Source organism: Scomber scombrus, chromosome 4 (genome assembly GCF_963691925.1).
Source record: "Scomber scombrus chromosome 4, fScoSco1.1, whole genome shotgun sequence".
NCBI lineage: Eukaryota > Metazoa > Chordata > Actinopteri > Scombriformes > Scombridae > Scomber > Scomber scombrus.
Window position 1 is genome coordinate 23,102,127 of NC_084973.1, and position 15,199 is coordinate 23,117,325.

Genomic DNA, 15,199 nt, shown 5'->3' on the forward strand with positions numbered 1-15,199 from the left:
GGGTAAACATAATGACGTTTTTATTTGCACAGTTTGACCGGTATTTTGCAGTTTGTCATCCATTGTATTTTAAAATCTCACCAAAAATACCAGGAGCACAGTCGGATATGATGCTTCCTTGCTGCACAGCACCATCTGGTGTAGATTTGGGGGTAAACTATAGACCTATTTCCATTGTGCAAGTTCGTGCAAATAAACATCTGCTACCTGAAAAATGTGTATCAATCAAGTTCAGTGAACTTGCATATAATGACCCAAAGTAGCCAACTGAATGACAATGTGTATTGGTCACGGAAACTTGATTACTGCTTATCTTTAGTTTAGATTGGTCGATTAATCGATTGACAAAAACATTAATCCCCAACTATTTTCATTAACCGTTTTGAATCATAAAAAAAGAAAGAAAAAACACAAACATTTTCTTCTGTGACGGTGTATTGAATGGCGTTAGGTTGTGGACAAAACACGACATTTCGATTGCACCTTCTGCTTTGAGAAACGTTGTCATTTATCACTAAATGGTTAATCAATTCATCAAGATTAAGACAATAGTTTTTAGTTACAGCCCTGATTGGTTTATATATCATTGCAGCATAATGATCCTGAACTGTTTGTAAGCATACAAATTACAGCAGCACAACAAAAGCAGATTAAAACACAATGTGCAGCATGTAAAGGAATATTAAAAATATGAAGATTTGATGGGAATATTTTTAAAGTGCAACATAAACACAATCATAAGATTGCTCATATCATCCCAAGAGAGGCTGGTGACTTCACAACACATTAGGTTCTGCTTATAAATAAAGATGTGCATTTAGGAAGCCTTTGAGCATAAACAATGCCCATTTCCAACATAACAGACCCTGTGACTGGAGGAGTGCCTCTCTCGGTGGACTTCGACAGTCCTGAGGATTATTTTATCTTTATTTTCCAGATCTTATTCGCTACTGCTACTGTTCTCGTAGCTGGCACAGTAGTCATTTGCATCTTGGCCACAAAAGCGCTGCGCCTTCAAAATAGGTTTATTTTCATGCTAAACACGAGTATTTGTGACACGCTGGTTGGCTTTTCAGTGTATTATCTTGGTTTGTTTGATGTTCAGGAGGGATACCCTTCTAGAAATGGAACTTATAATGTTTTGCCTTCAATTCTAGGGGTCAATATATTGACGTTTTTGTTCGCACAGTTTGACAGATACTTAGCTGTGTGCCACCCATTCATCTACAGCCGCTTCATCACACGGCATGTTGTCATAGGCATTAACATTTACTGCTGGATTTACAGCTTTGCTCACTTGCTCGCCAGGAATTTGTTGCCACTTTCTAAATCGATACAGCTGTACGTGTTCAGCATCGTCTTCTTACAACTAATTGTGCTCACCAAAGTGGTCATGACTATCAAACTGTATGTTGTTGCCAGATTCCAGGTTGCCAGAGACCCTCCCAGCGCAGACAAAGAAAGCAAGAAGGAATCACTGAGAATCATTATTTTTGTTGTCATAAGTTTCTTGGTGTTGTGGGGCCCTTCTTTTGTTAATATCATAATCAGATTTGTGGCAGGAGGAGGGCTGACATTTAGGAATGAAGCCACTAATCTTTTCGCCATCATGGCTCGTTTCAACGCTGTGTGCACACCGTCAGTGTACCTGTGGGGCAGTCCGGCTCTGAGAGAAGCCACGGTGAAGACAGTGTGGGGCAGAGTGTGCCCGAGATGTAAGAGGAGGTAAAACACTGTAGGGAAACACGCATACACCTCACTGCCAAATACACACCGTGATTGTTATCCACTCATGCAGTAAATTCTCTATAACCTTTCCTCAGAGTCGGCTCCCGTCCTGGGAAGAAAGATGCCAGAGAGTCATGGAAGTAGGAACTCCGCGGACAGGATGTTTTTTACACCTTGACAATTTTTTAATCCGTTTTTAAAACTGTGTAGCACTCAGAGAGGTATCTTTCACATGATTTAATTGTTGATTTGTCACAGGAAGTTTCGTCCATCTGACCTAAATAATATACTCTAATTTGAAATGTTATTATACATGTATTACTGATTTGCAATCTAATAAAAATCTAAGTCCACAAATATTTTATGTTGATGGAGAAAACACCACATTCTTCTTATAGTCTATGGCAACAATAATTGCTGATAATCTTAATGTTAACCACTGAGATCTTTTGTCTGCATTTATTATTATGTAAATTAACTTTGACACGATCAAGGTAATGTTTTTTTTACATTATATGGCAGTAACATTTAAACTCAAATTCATTGCCTTTATTATTCCTATTTGCCACGTGAAACACGAATATGTAAATTGGCCAACGTGCTTTTCTAGCCCCTTACAAACTTCTCTTATGCAAGTTTCTACTTTAAATCCAATAGTTAAGTATAAATAATATATATATATAAATACAGCACCATGTTTTTTTCATTTTTTCTTCTCAAAGTGAAAAAGGATAAAATAAATAACTTTTCATATACTTCAATTTTATTCATATGCTATATATTTCTTGTAAAAAGCTATCTGAAAAGACTGCAGAATTAAATGTGTCATGGGCTATCAGCTGCGCGTTTTACTCCATGAAGGAAAAGATACTTAAAGACTTCAAATAGCCACTGTATTTTCTGCCAAGAGAAATAAGAAATTTGGCAAAATTCAGATCTGACCTTGTGTTTTAGCTGCATCCTACTGTGTGATAAGTATCAACATTCTTTGCAATACAACAAAAATACTTAAATATCCCCATCCTTTAGCAGGACTTATTTTTGGTGGATGGCAAAAAAAATGGTTGTTTGTTAATTCAGATTCCCTTTTAGCTGCTGCATCACCTCAGCTCTTCTTGGTGGTATGCAGATTACAATAATACATGAGAATAATACAATTTAAAATTAAAATTGTATGATGACAATGAGAATATATGCAATTCAGTGTCGCAATGCTCATTTACTCCCTACCTACTTACAGGTCACTTTGGGTAGCAAACAACAGATGTCTTTAAATTATTTACTTTTTGTATTTTATTCATTTTCATTTTGTATCTATTTGTCAGACCTCTTGTTATTGATTATCGTTGTAACTTTGTGCCCATTTGTTTCACAGACATCACATTGTGTCAATTATATTATCCAAACTGCTCATTTGTATGGATCAGGAGTTTAAAAATCAGAAAAAGAAAAAAAAGAAAAAAGGGGGCTACTACTACAGCACTCTGGGTGATTAGGCTTCAGGCATAAAACATATGTGTGTGCTTTTTAAAAGATGTACAAATGCGTACCATAAAAAGTCAATAAATGATTTTTTATTCAAAAAATCTCTTTTTATATTAATTTACCATATTCATATATTATATCATATTTTCTTTGTATATTTCTCCTTTTCTTAGCCACTATGGTCTAATGCAACAGCTCGCACTAAGACAAGATGAAAACAGGCTGCATTTCCATCTGTATGTGTATGCATTGTATTTTCCAGTTTCAAAACTCAGTCGCAACCAACAGATCATGTGTACACAACTCTGAACAAGATAGATTTATAATCCCCCCAAAAAAATATCACTGGTTAATTCAGTTAACTTCAGCTGAACAATGACATTCTATGGACATAGTTTCTGCTGAGTTCATTCTCTCTAGCAAAGAGTCCATTTGAACACTAAAAGTTTTGGTCCACATGCCTCTGGCTGTGTATAAGAGTGTTGTAATCCATGTGTACATACAGCATGGCGACATGTTCACCAATAGTGGGTGTGAATTTATTTAACCACAACCAAATAATTTCCCTGTTAGGCTGTGAGTTTATTTTCCAATGACAGAATATGCATCGATATGAGGAAATGGATGAGGTTGTGCGTCATTTCTACCACAATGTCCACGGGGGCTGCTTGAGTGGGAAGGAGGCCAAAGAGGAAACATTGACAGGAATGGAAATGACAGCCCATGGCAGTGCTTGTCTTTGAAGTGACCGTTTGATCATCATCCTAAAATACATGGGACAAAAAACACCTGTCATGTCCCAAAACAAATTATATCAAGTTTCATATAAAACAAAACAGGTCTGTATGTCTGTATCTTTTTCGTGTGTCTGCGTCTCTCTTACCCATCACGTCCCAGCAGGAATAAAGCAGGTATGCTTGGTTTGGCCGTGCTTCCATCAGTGATCATATCAAGGTACTGACTGTCATTGTCCACCACGTTATCAGCAATCAAAACAGCTTTGCCACCTGCTTCCTCCACATTTCGGGCCTTTTGTACAAAGGAGCAACTTCTGGAACACAGAAATACAAATGAAGTGAGCCACAATCTCAAAAATTGCAAACAAATCGATTCTGTGATTGTCCCAGTGACTGATTCTTTCAATGTCTCATGTGTTTTACAGACAATGTGACGTACCTAATCAGTAAAATGTTCCCAAATGTCAAAGTCTCCCACAAAGGTAGAAGCGGCATTGCTTCAACTGCAAACTCAGAATGATTAAAACAGCTTCACACTCAAACCCTGATGAGTATGACACTGGATACTGAACACAGGTTTAACCTGCATTTGACCTCTCATATCACACTAGACTATTGGTCATGGGTAAATATATTGTGGTCGCTGTTCACACAAGAACACATGTCTGTAATTGTAGTTTTTATACGGATCTCATACTTGATTCAACAAGATTATTTTTATTATATTTTGCCATCATGATTAATGGTGGCTGCAGTTCTGTTTTTACACTGGAGATTCAACATGGCATATGGTGCAGATGAAGAATCTTAAAGATCCCCACCAGACATATATTAAGAGATACAAATATACTCGGCTTGAAACAAAAGTGTGTGTTTAATATGGTTTTTCCACAAAAAAAGTTCAATTATCTTTTCAATTATCCTCCTTCACTCCCTATAAATAATATGTAAATATATTTCATCTCAGAAGTTTAACTGCTGGACACAAGATATCTCCTACTTCACTGTAAAGTCTACTTTCAATGAATGTGCAGTGGAGGCTTCAAGTTTCCACGTCACACTTTCATAAGTTGAAAATTGTACCAGGACTGACTTCCAAACTAGTTGTAATGTCACAAATCATGATCGCAGGCCCACCACTTAAAATCAATTTCAGTGAGCACCGAGAAACTTTGTCTTCCACAAATTAATGTGAAAAAGCCTTCAAGTATCGAACTTTACACCGACAGTGCATCCGGAAAGTATTTACATCCCCCACATTTTGTTATGTTACAGCCTTATTCCAAAATGGATTACATTTTTTTCCCCTCATCAATCTACACACAATACCCCATAATGACAAAGCGAAAACGTTTTTTTAGAACTTATTGCAAATTTATTAAAAATAAAAACTGAAATATCGCACATAAATATTCACACCCTTTGCTATGACACTCAAAATTGAGGTCAGGTGGTCACTCTGACAGAGCTCCAGCGTTCCTCTGTGGATATGGGAGAAAATCTGTGCAGCACTCCACCAATCAGGCCTTTATGAGAGTGGCCAGACGGACCCCTCTACTTAGTAAAAGGCACACGACAGCCCACTTGGAGTTTGCCAGAAGGCACCTAAAGGACTCTCAGACCATGAGAAACAAGATTCTCTGGTCTGATGAAACCAAGATTGAACTCTTTGGCCTGAATGCCAAGCGTCACGTCTGGAGGAAACCAGGCACCTCTCATCACCTGGCTAATACCATCCCTACGGTGAAGCATGGTGGTGGCAGCATCATGCTGTGGGGATGTTTTTCAGCGGCAGGAACTGGGAGACTAGTCAGGATCGAGGGAAAGATGAACAGAGCAAAGTACAGAGAGATACTTAATGAAAACCTGCTCAAGAGCGCTCAGGACCTCAGACTGGGGCAAAGGTTTACCTTCAAACAGGAAAACGACCCTAATCACACAGCCAAGACAATGAACGAGTGGCTTCGGGACAAGTCTGTGAATGTCCTTGAGTGGCCCAGCAGGAGCCCAGACTTGAACCCAATTGAACATCTCTGGAAAGATCTGAAAATAGCTGAGCAGTGACGCTCCCCATCTAACCTTACAGAGCTTGAGAGGATCTGCAGAGAAGAATGGGAGAAATACCCCAAATACAGGTGTGCCAAGCTTGTAGCTTCATACCCAAGAAAACTTGAGGCTGTAATCGCTGCCAAGGGTGCCTCAACAAAGTACTGAGTAAAGGTAGTGAATACTTATGTGTGATATTTCAGTTTTTATTTTGAATAAATTTGCATTTCTAAAAAAAACCTTTTTCGCTTTGTCATTATGGGGTATTGTGTGTAAATTGATGACAAAAAAAGGAATTTAATCCATTTTGGAATAAGGCTGTAACTTAACAAAATGTGGGGAAACTGAAGGGGTGTGAATACTTTCCGGATGCACTGTACATCATTCTGCACAGTGAAGGTCAAAAAGTCAACTGTAAGCACAAGAAGAAAAACATATTTTTTTTGGAGGAGAAGGGGACTTTAACAATCTGTTAGGTCTCTCTTAATTATTAATGCAATTCTGTTTGTAAGGCTGCAACTGAAACAGTAACGCATGTTTAAGAGGCCTACAGGTTGAAGTCAAATCTTAGTTTTAGACAAACAGCAACAAAGAGCCACCTGTAATAATCGGTGCTGACCCTCAAACAGGACACATGATGAACTCTGGTCAAGAAAGACTAATATACATTCAAGCACACCTAAGCTTATGTCATTGTCTTGTCATTTCCTCAAGCTTTATCTCAGGCCACAGCTTCAAGGTACCTCCTTCCCCACCTAGTCCATACTAAATGTCCCCACCCAAGATTTCAGTTCCAGTTTTTCACCACTGGTTTGTGTGTAAATCATCTGAGCATTGCTGGTATAGGTGCACATATCCACTCACTGGCCTTTTTATTAGATACACCTGTGTAATGTAATTTAATACAATACAACAGCTCTGCTTTAAATTCTACATTTATGAAGCTTATACATTTTCAATTTTTGATGACATTGTGAGAAAGGTGATAATTCTACTTTATGTTTATTATTGAGGTCATAGTGGGTGATGGTGATGTATTAGGGTGCATTATATTGAATTGTGTTCCTAATATTTTGTCCACTCCATTAACAGACATGAGAGGGGCAAAACATTAGGACCAACATTCAATATAATGCACCTCAGTACACCACCACCACTTAGTACGACCTCAGTAATACAAAATAAAGTATATTTATCACTTTTTGACAATGTTAACAAAAACCAAAAATGTATAAACTTCATAAATGTAGAATAGCCCAATGAGGTGTCTTGTGACTGTAGAGTATGGTTATAAGACACATGTGCGTACCCTCTCTCCACTAGAATGACTTGTCCCTGGATGATTTCTCTGTCCTTCAGGTCTGAACAGCCATCTGCTGGGTCTGCTGGCACCAGGAAAATCTCATCGTATGATGACGTCTGGATATAGGAGGAGAGAAGGAGAAGAATGTGATTACATGGTGAGTGTACATGTGTGTCTTTGAGGCAACAAATAAAATCCAGACGAGGGCAAGGTACTCACAAAGTCTCCTCCAAAGTCTTTAGCAGGTGCTGCGCTGAAGATGTAACCTATGTCCTCTGGACTGATGACTCGGAAATACAAAAGTTCATTGACTCCAAGACCTGGAGGAAGTACATAAAGAAGAAACACTCAGCAGCCCGTCTCACCAGGGACATGAATAACTATTGGGGTTAACCACAGGATACTAAGGAATTCATAAGAACTATGACACAGCTGTTACGTCTCTACAAAAATAACAAATGACGAATACACACACTATAACAAAGAACTCAGCATGCTTTTAATCCCCTCAGATAGCCGACCTTCAGCTACATTTGATGTGAAGTCGCAGCTACCTCCTCAGACTCACCTGACATGCGACTGAACTGCATGAAAACACTCCAGAGGAATAAAACCAAAGCTGTTGTCCGAATAACCTTTGCCATGTTCAAGACATCTGTAGAGATCCTTATATAAAGTAGTTTTCAGCGTGGCTTGATATCTGACCATATGTAGCTGTAAACAACTCGGCAGCAGTTCAGCAGCCACTTCCGCGCTCGTTTTCTCACACGCATGCGCATGTTGTACGGCCGGTGCTACGCGGTTCAGGAGCAAAATGAGCTGCTGGGCCCCATTTGATTAAACATACAATTCATAAATAGGTTAATTATAAGGAAATATATGTGTTCATTTTTATGAAATATGATATCATCATAATTTAATCTATCTTATTTTCACTATAACATAGTTTATTGCCATAGAGCAGAGAAGGATCAGACAAAGAGCGTGTAAATCCAACCCAATGGCAAAAAGTAATTCTACTGTAAAATTGCATTTTGGAATAAAAAGCCATTCTGTAAAACGGTATTATGAAATAAACTATATTATATTTTTTATAATAATGGATACATACTTTATAATAATGGATACATACTTCATAATTATAGAAACATATTTCATAATAATATCAAATATTTCATAATAATAGATACATATTTCATAGTAATGAACTTGTTTATCAATTTAATTTTGAATCAAATAGGGGTCCATACTACATAATACCAGATTTTTTTAACAGTTAATATTTACACCCTTTTCCTACTGTGACATGTCAAAATGCATGTATGTACAATACTGTAATGAAGGTCTTAAATATTGTCTCATGAACACAAGGTATCAAGATTGGATAACAAGCATTGCAAGGCCAACTTTAAGGTCCTATCATCAGTTGCTACAAATTGTCAATTAAAATTGTGCATAAAGCAGTTAACCCTGCAGCTTTTGCACAAATTGCTTGTTTGATGATAATTTGATGTTGTTGGACACAAAGGTACTTGCTTTATGTTCAAAAGTACAAGACATTAGATGTATATGTAACATGAAGGTTTATTTTCATGGGTAATATTCAAAGAGGCATCCATTAAATAATCATCATAATAATGAAGTTTTAACAAAACTTTAAGCATTTGTGAAGGTAGGATTTATTGCAAGGCTTTTGCATTAAACTGTGTCTGTATCTGCAATTAGATATACCTGATAAACTTGCACTGAGTGTAAGTCACAAAAAACACAAGTGACGGACATTTAGGTTGTGTGCGAATGACATGAAATCATGCTTTCTTCCATTTAAAAATTCAGAAATCCAGCTGGAAATCCTTACCATCCACAATGTAGTCTTTGTTCAAGTAAAAAAAAAATCAAAAGTGCAGTTTAATTACTGAATATATATTTTAGTTACTTAATTACTTAATATATATACATCAAAATATTTTTCCAGTACTCCCAAACAAGGGGTGTTTGTACTTTGTATACCCACACAATCATAGTTGCAATAAATGATTATTTTTTAACATACTCTTTCAAAAATGCCCGACTTCATTTAGGACCTGTTTCCCTTTTTTCTTCCTTTTCTGGCAGTGTTTCAAGTATCCAGATGGCAACTCTGGACAGCAATATTTGTTTCTCTTTTTGCATTTGCAAAGCTTCGTTTTTCCTGTGATCACCTGCAACGAGTTGACGACAGATTAGGGTCTGACATAATGACAAGATATGAGATTCAGCAATTCTTTAAGTCTCATAACATTAAATATGTAAAATTCATTTGTGGCTGCAAGTTCTGGCCATAAATATCAAGAATGACTCCTATAACAGTACTTACCAGTTACTGGTTAGGCACTTTCAGTTTCTTTCACACTGCAGCATGTTACTTCTCTGCATAACAGAGACTTAAAGAAGTAAGCTCTACTCCAGGTGTCTTATGTGGGATCAGGCTCTCAGAGAAACATATTTTCAGCAGCAAATACATTGATTTCACATTTTGGTATTTGGGAGTGTCCAAACCAAATGTAACACTTTATGTTTGGCTTTTGACATGTCCACCAGCTTCATTGAATAATACATTGCAAAATGTATCCGCTAATGTGACAATTTTCTAAATTGTAATTACGAAAGAAAATTGGAAATTAAGATTTCGTAATCTTGAATCGCAATGCTCACAGCCACTGAGAAAGAGTCAAGTTGTTAGCTTGTCTTACTGCCTGAGTGTAAAACAATTCAGTTTTTATAACATGTTGGATTTTACTTTTTAAAAAAACTTTACTTTTTAAACCAAAAGACGTGATAGTACCAAATTTAATAAAAAAGTATTAATTGATGTACTTTGTATGGGAGTTTCTGTCTGCTAACTAAATGTACACATAACATGAACAACACAAAAGAAGGAACATATAAAAGGCAGTAGATGCAAAGCTCTTTTAATAGACCTTTGTTTGACTACAGTGTAAAACCACCAAGATACACAGAAACGCCAACACATTTACAGAAATAACAGGGACAAAAAACATGACGTATGAAAGTCTGGCTGAAATGCAGACTGAGGTGGACTCTATGAGCTGGAATGTTAATTATAGTTCTGATTCATGTGGTTATGTAGCTTTTATGGTCAAGACATAAGATAACCATCTGATGATCATTACTAAGAAACAAAACAAAATAAAAATTCATGTCTAGAGCAACTTCTATATTTAGAAATTGAGAAATAGTAGTGCTTTCCCCTCACATTTACAGAGAATCTAGAATATTATTAGCTGAGTTTTTTGCAGTTTAAATTAATAATAAAAATGTAAAAAATAAATAATATTTAAATAATGTAAGAAAATTAAATATATTAAGGGTATCCATTTATAAAATAAATAAGAATTACAGGTTGATGTAATTATCTTTGATTATAAAACAAAACTTTAAACGTTTTAATCTCTGTGTTATTTGCTGTGTTATCTCCTGGCCATCAATGTATGCTTGTCAGTCAGAAACACATAGTGTCACAGTGGGTAAAAGGACATACAAGGACACGCATGTAAGAAAGAAGTGAGTAAAAGAGCAGACAGTGGTGCATGCAGACAAAATCAGTGGGTTACATTTTTCCAGGCAGTCCACTGGCTCCAGGTTGAGAAAACCAGCGGGTCTCTGGAACGAACTCTCAGCTTGCTGATCCTCTTCGGTATCAAAGCAGATGAGGAACGTCCAGTCTGAAGTCAGAGAGGTTGCACAGTAAGAAAACTCAAATTTGATGGACAGGAAGATAGTCATAAAGTGGTCATCAAGAATCAGTGCACATGTGTACCTTGCCATCATCTTTCAACACGTATTCAATCTCATGCTCCAGACTGAAGAAGCTGTGAGGAGTGGACCAGCTGGTTGGTGGATCAATGGTCACATTCAGGTCCTGGTCCACTTCCTGACACTTGACAATCTGGGGACTATCTGGTTGAACTGGAGAGAAGAAAAAAATGCATAAAATAAATTAATTAAATGGTTTAAGACAAAAATCATAATCGCATTTGTTTACAGAGAGGCATTACTAATGTTAAGTTGAAATATTTGCTAAAGTAGTTTTTTTTTTGTAATTTTTACCATCCATTTGAAAAACATTTAATTTTGCATATATTTCTTCGTAGTTATAGTTTCAAATAATATGTAGAGTGGGCCTTGTATCTACTTAAGAAAGTTAACTTCACTCAACAATAAGTTATCTGAACCAAACAGTAATTCTGTGTATCTGATTTAATTCGTTATTTACTTCATGAACTGCGTAATTAGTGATATTTGAAAGAAGTGCTCTTTACTTCAAATCTTGATAATCTTCTGCTGAATGCCTTTAATATAGCTCAGTTTCACTTATCTTACCGATGTCTCTGAGATAAAATCTCTTGGTCGTGCGGTGGATGGAGAAGTCAATGATTGCCTCAGCAGTCAGTTCAAGCATGGTGCTTTCCTCAGCGTAGGGTGAGAGAGAGTGGGATAGCTCAAACTGGAATCCCCCATTCAGGAGCTGCTGACTGCTGGTGACCCAATGACACAACTTCCCACCTTCATAACTAGAGGGCAGACACAGAGTGACAAAAGTTACTGATACTTGTTCTATTTCAATATACTATATAGCAATAGTTTTAGCCTCTTTACTGTGATCTGTATTTTGTGTTGTTTTTTTGGGTTTTTTTTACCAGTCATGGCCCAGTCCAAGACGCACTGCTGTGTATTCATTGCGGGTCCAGGCACAGGTGAACTTACAGTCATAAGACTTTGCCCGACAATTGATGAAAGAATCTATAAAGAAACACAACAATGTGAGTGCAACAATGAAAACAATGAGGATAAAATATGACTGTACTTTACTGATTACAGCTGTGTCTCAGTATGTGTCAAAACTTCTGGGGTCATAATTTTGAGCTAATAGCTAAGAGGAAGGCTCCACCCACGCAGTTATGTAGAGATTCTTAAGACAAGTTCCTGAATTTATGACTTCTGTCATTTCTAAAAACATGAGGGAGAAAATATGTTTTATTTCACAAGAGCATCTTACCTAACTCATCTTCATCCTCATCCTCAGCCTCCAGCAGCAGATAAGTTGATGATAACATCTCTCCTCCACTCCAGCAGCTGTATTCTCCCAAAATGGGTGTATCTACTTCGGTCACTCTCAGATTTGTACCGTTCTTCAGTAAATTGTCCTCATAATCGCCGTCCTCCAGCTCATCACCCTCAAACTTCCACACGACATCTCCGCTGGACTTCCGCAGGTCAGTGTGACTGAATTTGCGTCATTCCTTTTTGCTACTACAACTACAGACAGACAAGTACAAACACACAACACACATATTGTTCATTCAAGTAAAACATGTAGAGATATGGGAAGAATAATAAATTAAGAATTTGTGAACTATGATTAAGATGACATACAATTTTTTGGAAAGTGGTTGAGTCCATGTGCTCCTGTGAGGCTGATGGACAGAAGCCCAAATATCCATACTGACAAAGTCTGCTGAGGGATGGTGTGACAGAGAGGGAGCAAATTATTGACAATCATCCATTATTCTCATTAAAACAGTAATTATCTCTTCATTTGCAAATGATCTTCAATGGAGAAACACAATAAAAATCTGCTCAAGAGTAACTTCAATTGTTGTAACAATTAAAACTAGTTTTGTCTTAAGATTTTTATTATAATCATTATTATTATTTTACTTTGTGACTTGTTCTGTGTTATCAGCTTGTCAATCATGCAACTGTAAAGCACTTTGAACTACACTAGTCGGTATGAAAGGTGCTATATAAATAAAGTTTGATTAATTGATTTATAGAAGAATAGCAAAGCTGGTAATTTAAATCCTATTGTAACATTTCCTATCAAATACCACAGTAATTTACCTGATAATACATAGGCTACAATAAAAAAAATATACATACAAGCATCAAATGTCCTGCACTTACCATTCTGATTAAATAACTCTGAAGCGATAAAAATACCAAGTGCAGAAGTTCAGCCGAGTTGTGATGATTGCATGGCATCTACTTCAGCGTTTTATAGCAAGCATATTACTATATCGTCACCATTGGGACCATTGCTGTTGCTACAGTTTCGAGGGAGGGGGTGAGAATGTAGTACTGATGTAGTAACTGATAAGAGCATACTGTTTTGCAAGTCAAAATTCAAAGTGGGGCTGCCCTTAGCATTTAAGCTGAACTACACCCCCCCCCCCCCCCCCCCCGAGACACACACACCCACACAGTTGCATAGTTGCAGTGTCACTCTTTTATCCAACCTCTACATACATTCTGCCTTCAATTAATTACTTTCTATAGTTGCATAGATGCAGTGTCACTCTTTTATCCAACCTCTACATACATTCTGCCTACAAAACCCTTCTCATCCCCTTTTTTTCTCACACACACACACACACACACACACACACACACACACACACACACACACACACACACACACACACACACACACACACACACTATCATCTTGGCAGGGAGACAATACTGTCTCTCTTTGAGACAGTGAAGGCAACTGTGAAGGCAACTGTCTACTGTCTATGGTTTAGTGTGACACAGCTAAACCCACAGATGGGTAATTGTGTTTCCTTGTTTGTAGAATAATGAACAAATAGACCGAAAATTCCATTACTGTAGATGGACTGAGTATAACCATTTATGGACATAGAGTATTTATGGTTATATTTGTGAAGGCTTAAAGACTATTCATGGGGACAGTTTCCTAAGAGTTGTGGTGGTATCATGCATCAGACGGTTTATTGATAATACTTTGATTTTTCTAGGCTGAGTTTCAATAAACATTTTCAGTGTGAGACATCCCTGGCTCCTGAGCACTTTCTCCACTGATGAGGTTAACCATTGACAAACAAATTCTCCATAACAATGTGTATATAGTGAAGAAAAGTGGGCACATGTATATCCAAACATTTATAATCTTATCTAATGCAACACCTATACCTGACCCGTAATATTAGACTGGTTATTTCTTCATTTTCTTGGCCAAAGCTGAACCTTTCATTTCTTCATCACACCATTGTGAGGACATTTTGTAGCGACAAAGTTCAAGAGCATTGGGGGCACACTTTCACACTTGAAAAGAGGGAGACCCAACATCAAGATAACAGGACTTTCCCTGCATATTAGTCATTTAATGGGGTATTTATTTGCCAAAGGTCAGCTAAGAAAAACAGACATTTACAGTTGGTCACTCTGAGAAAACACATTTTACTCATTTGCTTATCATCTCGTTTAATCTTTCCTACAATGGAACAGTACATAGAGTTGCATTCATTTCCTGGAGATTTACTCAAGAATTAGGTTTTTCACAATTTGGGATGCAGCTTTTGACCCTTAATGGACAAGTCATCCCCAATTAATTGCTTTTAAGTCTGAAATTTGTCCCCATTAGAGCCTATGACAGGACAGATCCCCCCCCCCCCCCCACACACACACACACACACCACAGGTTCCTGTTTCACGAAAAGACATTTTCCATTCAGTGTCAATTCTCATGCACATGTTTATTGTTACTAAGTGTGTAAACTAAAATTCCATTTGATCATCTCTCAGTTCCTCAAAAAGTCTAATAGGTCTAACTCACGCAGCCACTGTAGAGAAGAACTTAATATACTCCAATAACGTCTTTCACCGAATGCATGTATTTATTTAAGTAAATGTACCAGTTGATCTAATTTTAGAAAGCAGAATGTGTAATACGGGTAATTTACAGTAAATGTGGCGATGTTAAGTGTATTAGATACATTATTCTACCAGAGAGTTTGACTTGATATTATTGTTAATCATAGTGTGATAAAAAGAAATTAGTAATGCATTCTATGAACTGTGGTTTCAGTTTTCTTTC

The 15,199-nt window shown here is 37.1% G+C and overlaps 3 protein-coding genes across 3 annotated transcripts; 1 reads left to right on the forward strand and 2 right to left on the reverse strand.

The window, feature by feature from the left end:
- The first annotated feature begins 841 nt into the window (after window positions 1-841).
- LOC133978466 (rhodopsin-like) lies at window positions 842-1,729 on the forward strand. Its single transcript, XM_062416701.1, has one exon. It carries the CDS (start codon window positions 842-844, stop codon window positions 1,727-1,729), a length of 888 nt encoding a protein of 295 aa, XP_062272685.1.
- A 2,045-nt stretch (window positions 1,730-3,774) lies between these two features.
- LOC133979200 (protease-associated domain-containing protein 1-like) lies at window positions 3,775-8,046 on the reverse strand. Its single transcript, XM_062417671.1, has 5 exons — window positions 7,868-8,046; window positions 7,519-7,619; window positions 7,306-7,415; window positions 4,097-4,264; window positions 3,775-3,977 (listed from the first exon to the last, which is right to left on the reverse strand). Exons 1-5 carry the CDS (start codon window positions 7,941-7,943, stop codon window positions 3,857-3,859), a joined length of 576 nt encoding a protein of 191 aa, XP_062273655.1. The 5' UTR covers window positions 7,944-8,046; the 3' UTR covers window positions 3,775-3,856.
- A 1,310-nt stretch (window positions 8,047-9,356) lies between these two features.
- il12b2 (interleukin 12B 2) lies at window positions 9,357-12,862 on the reverse strand. Its single transcript, XM_062417888.1, is given in 8 exon segments — window positions 9,357-9,500; window positions 10,914-11,024; window positions 11,120-11,268; window positions 11,683-11,873; window positions 12,000-12,102; window positions 12,359-12,571; window positions 12,574-12,618; window positions 12,736-12,862. Coding segments are annotated over 8 exon segments (1,083 nt in total).
- Window positions 12,863-15,199: the final 2,337 nt, after the last annotated feature.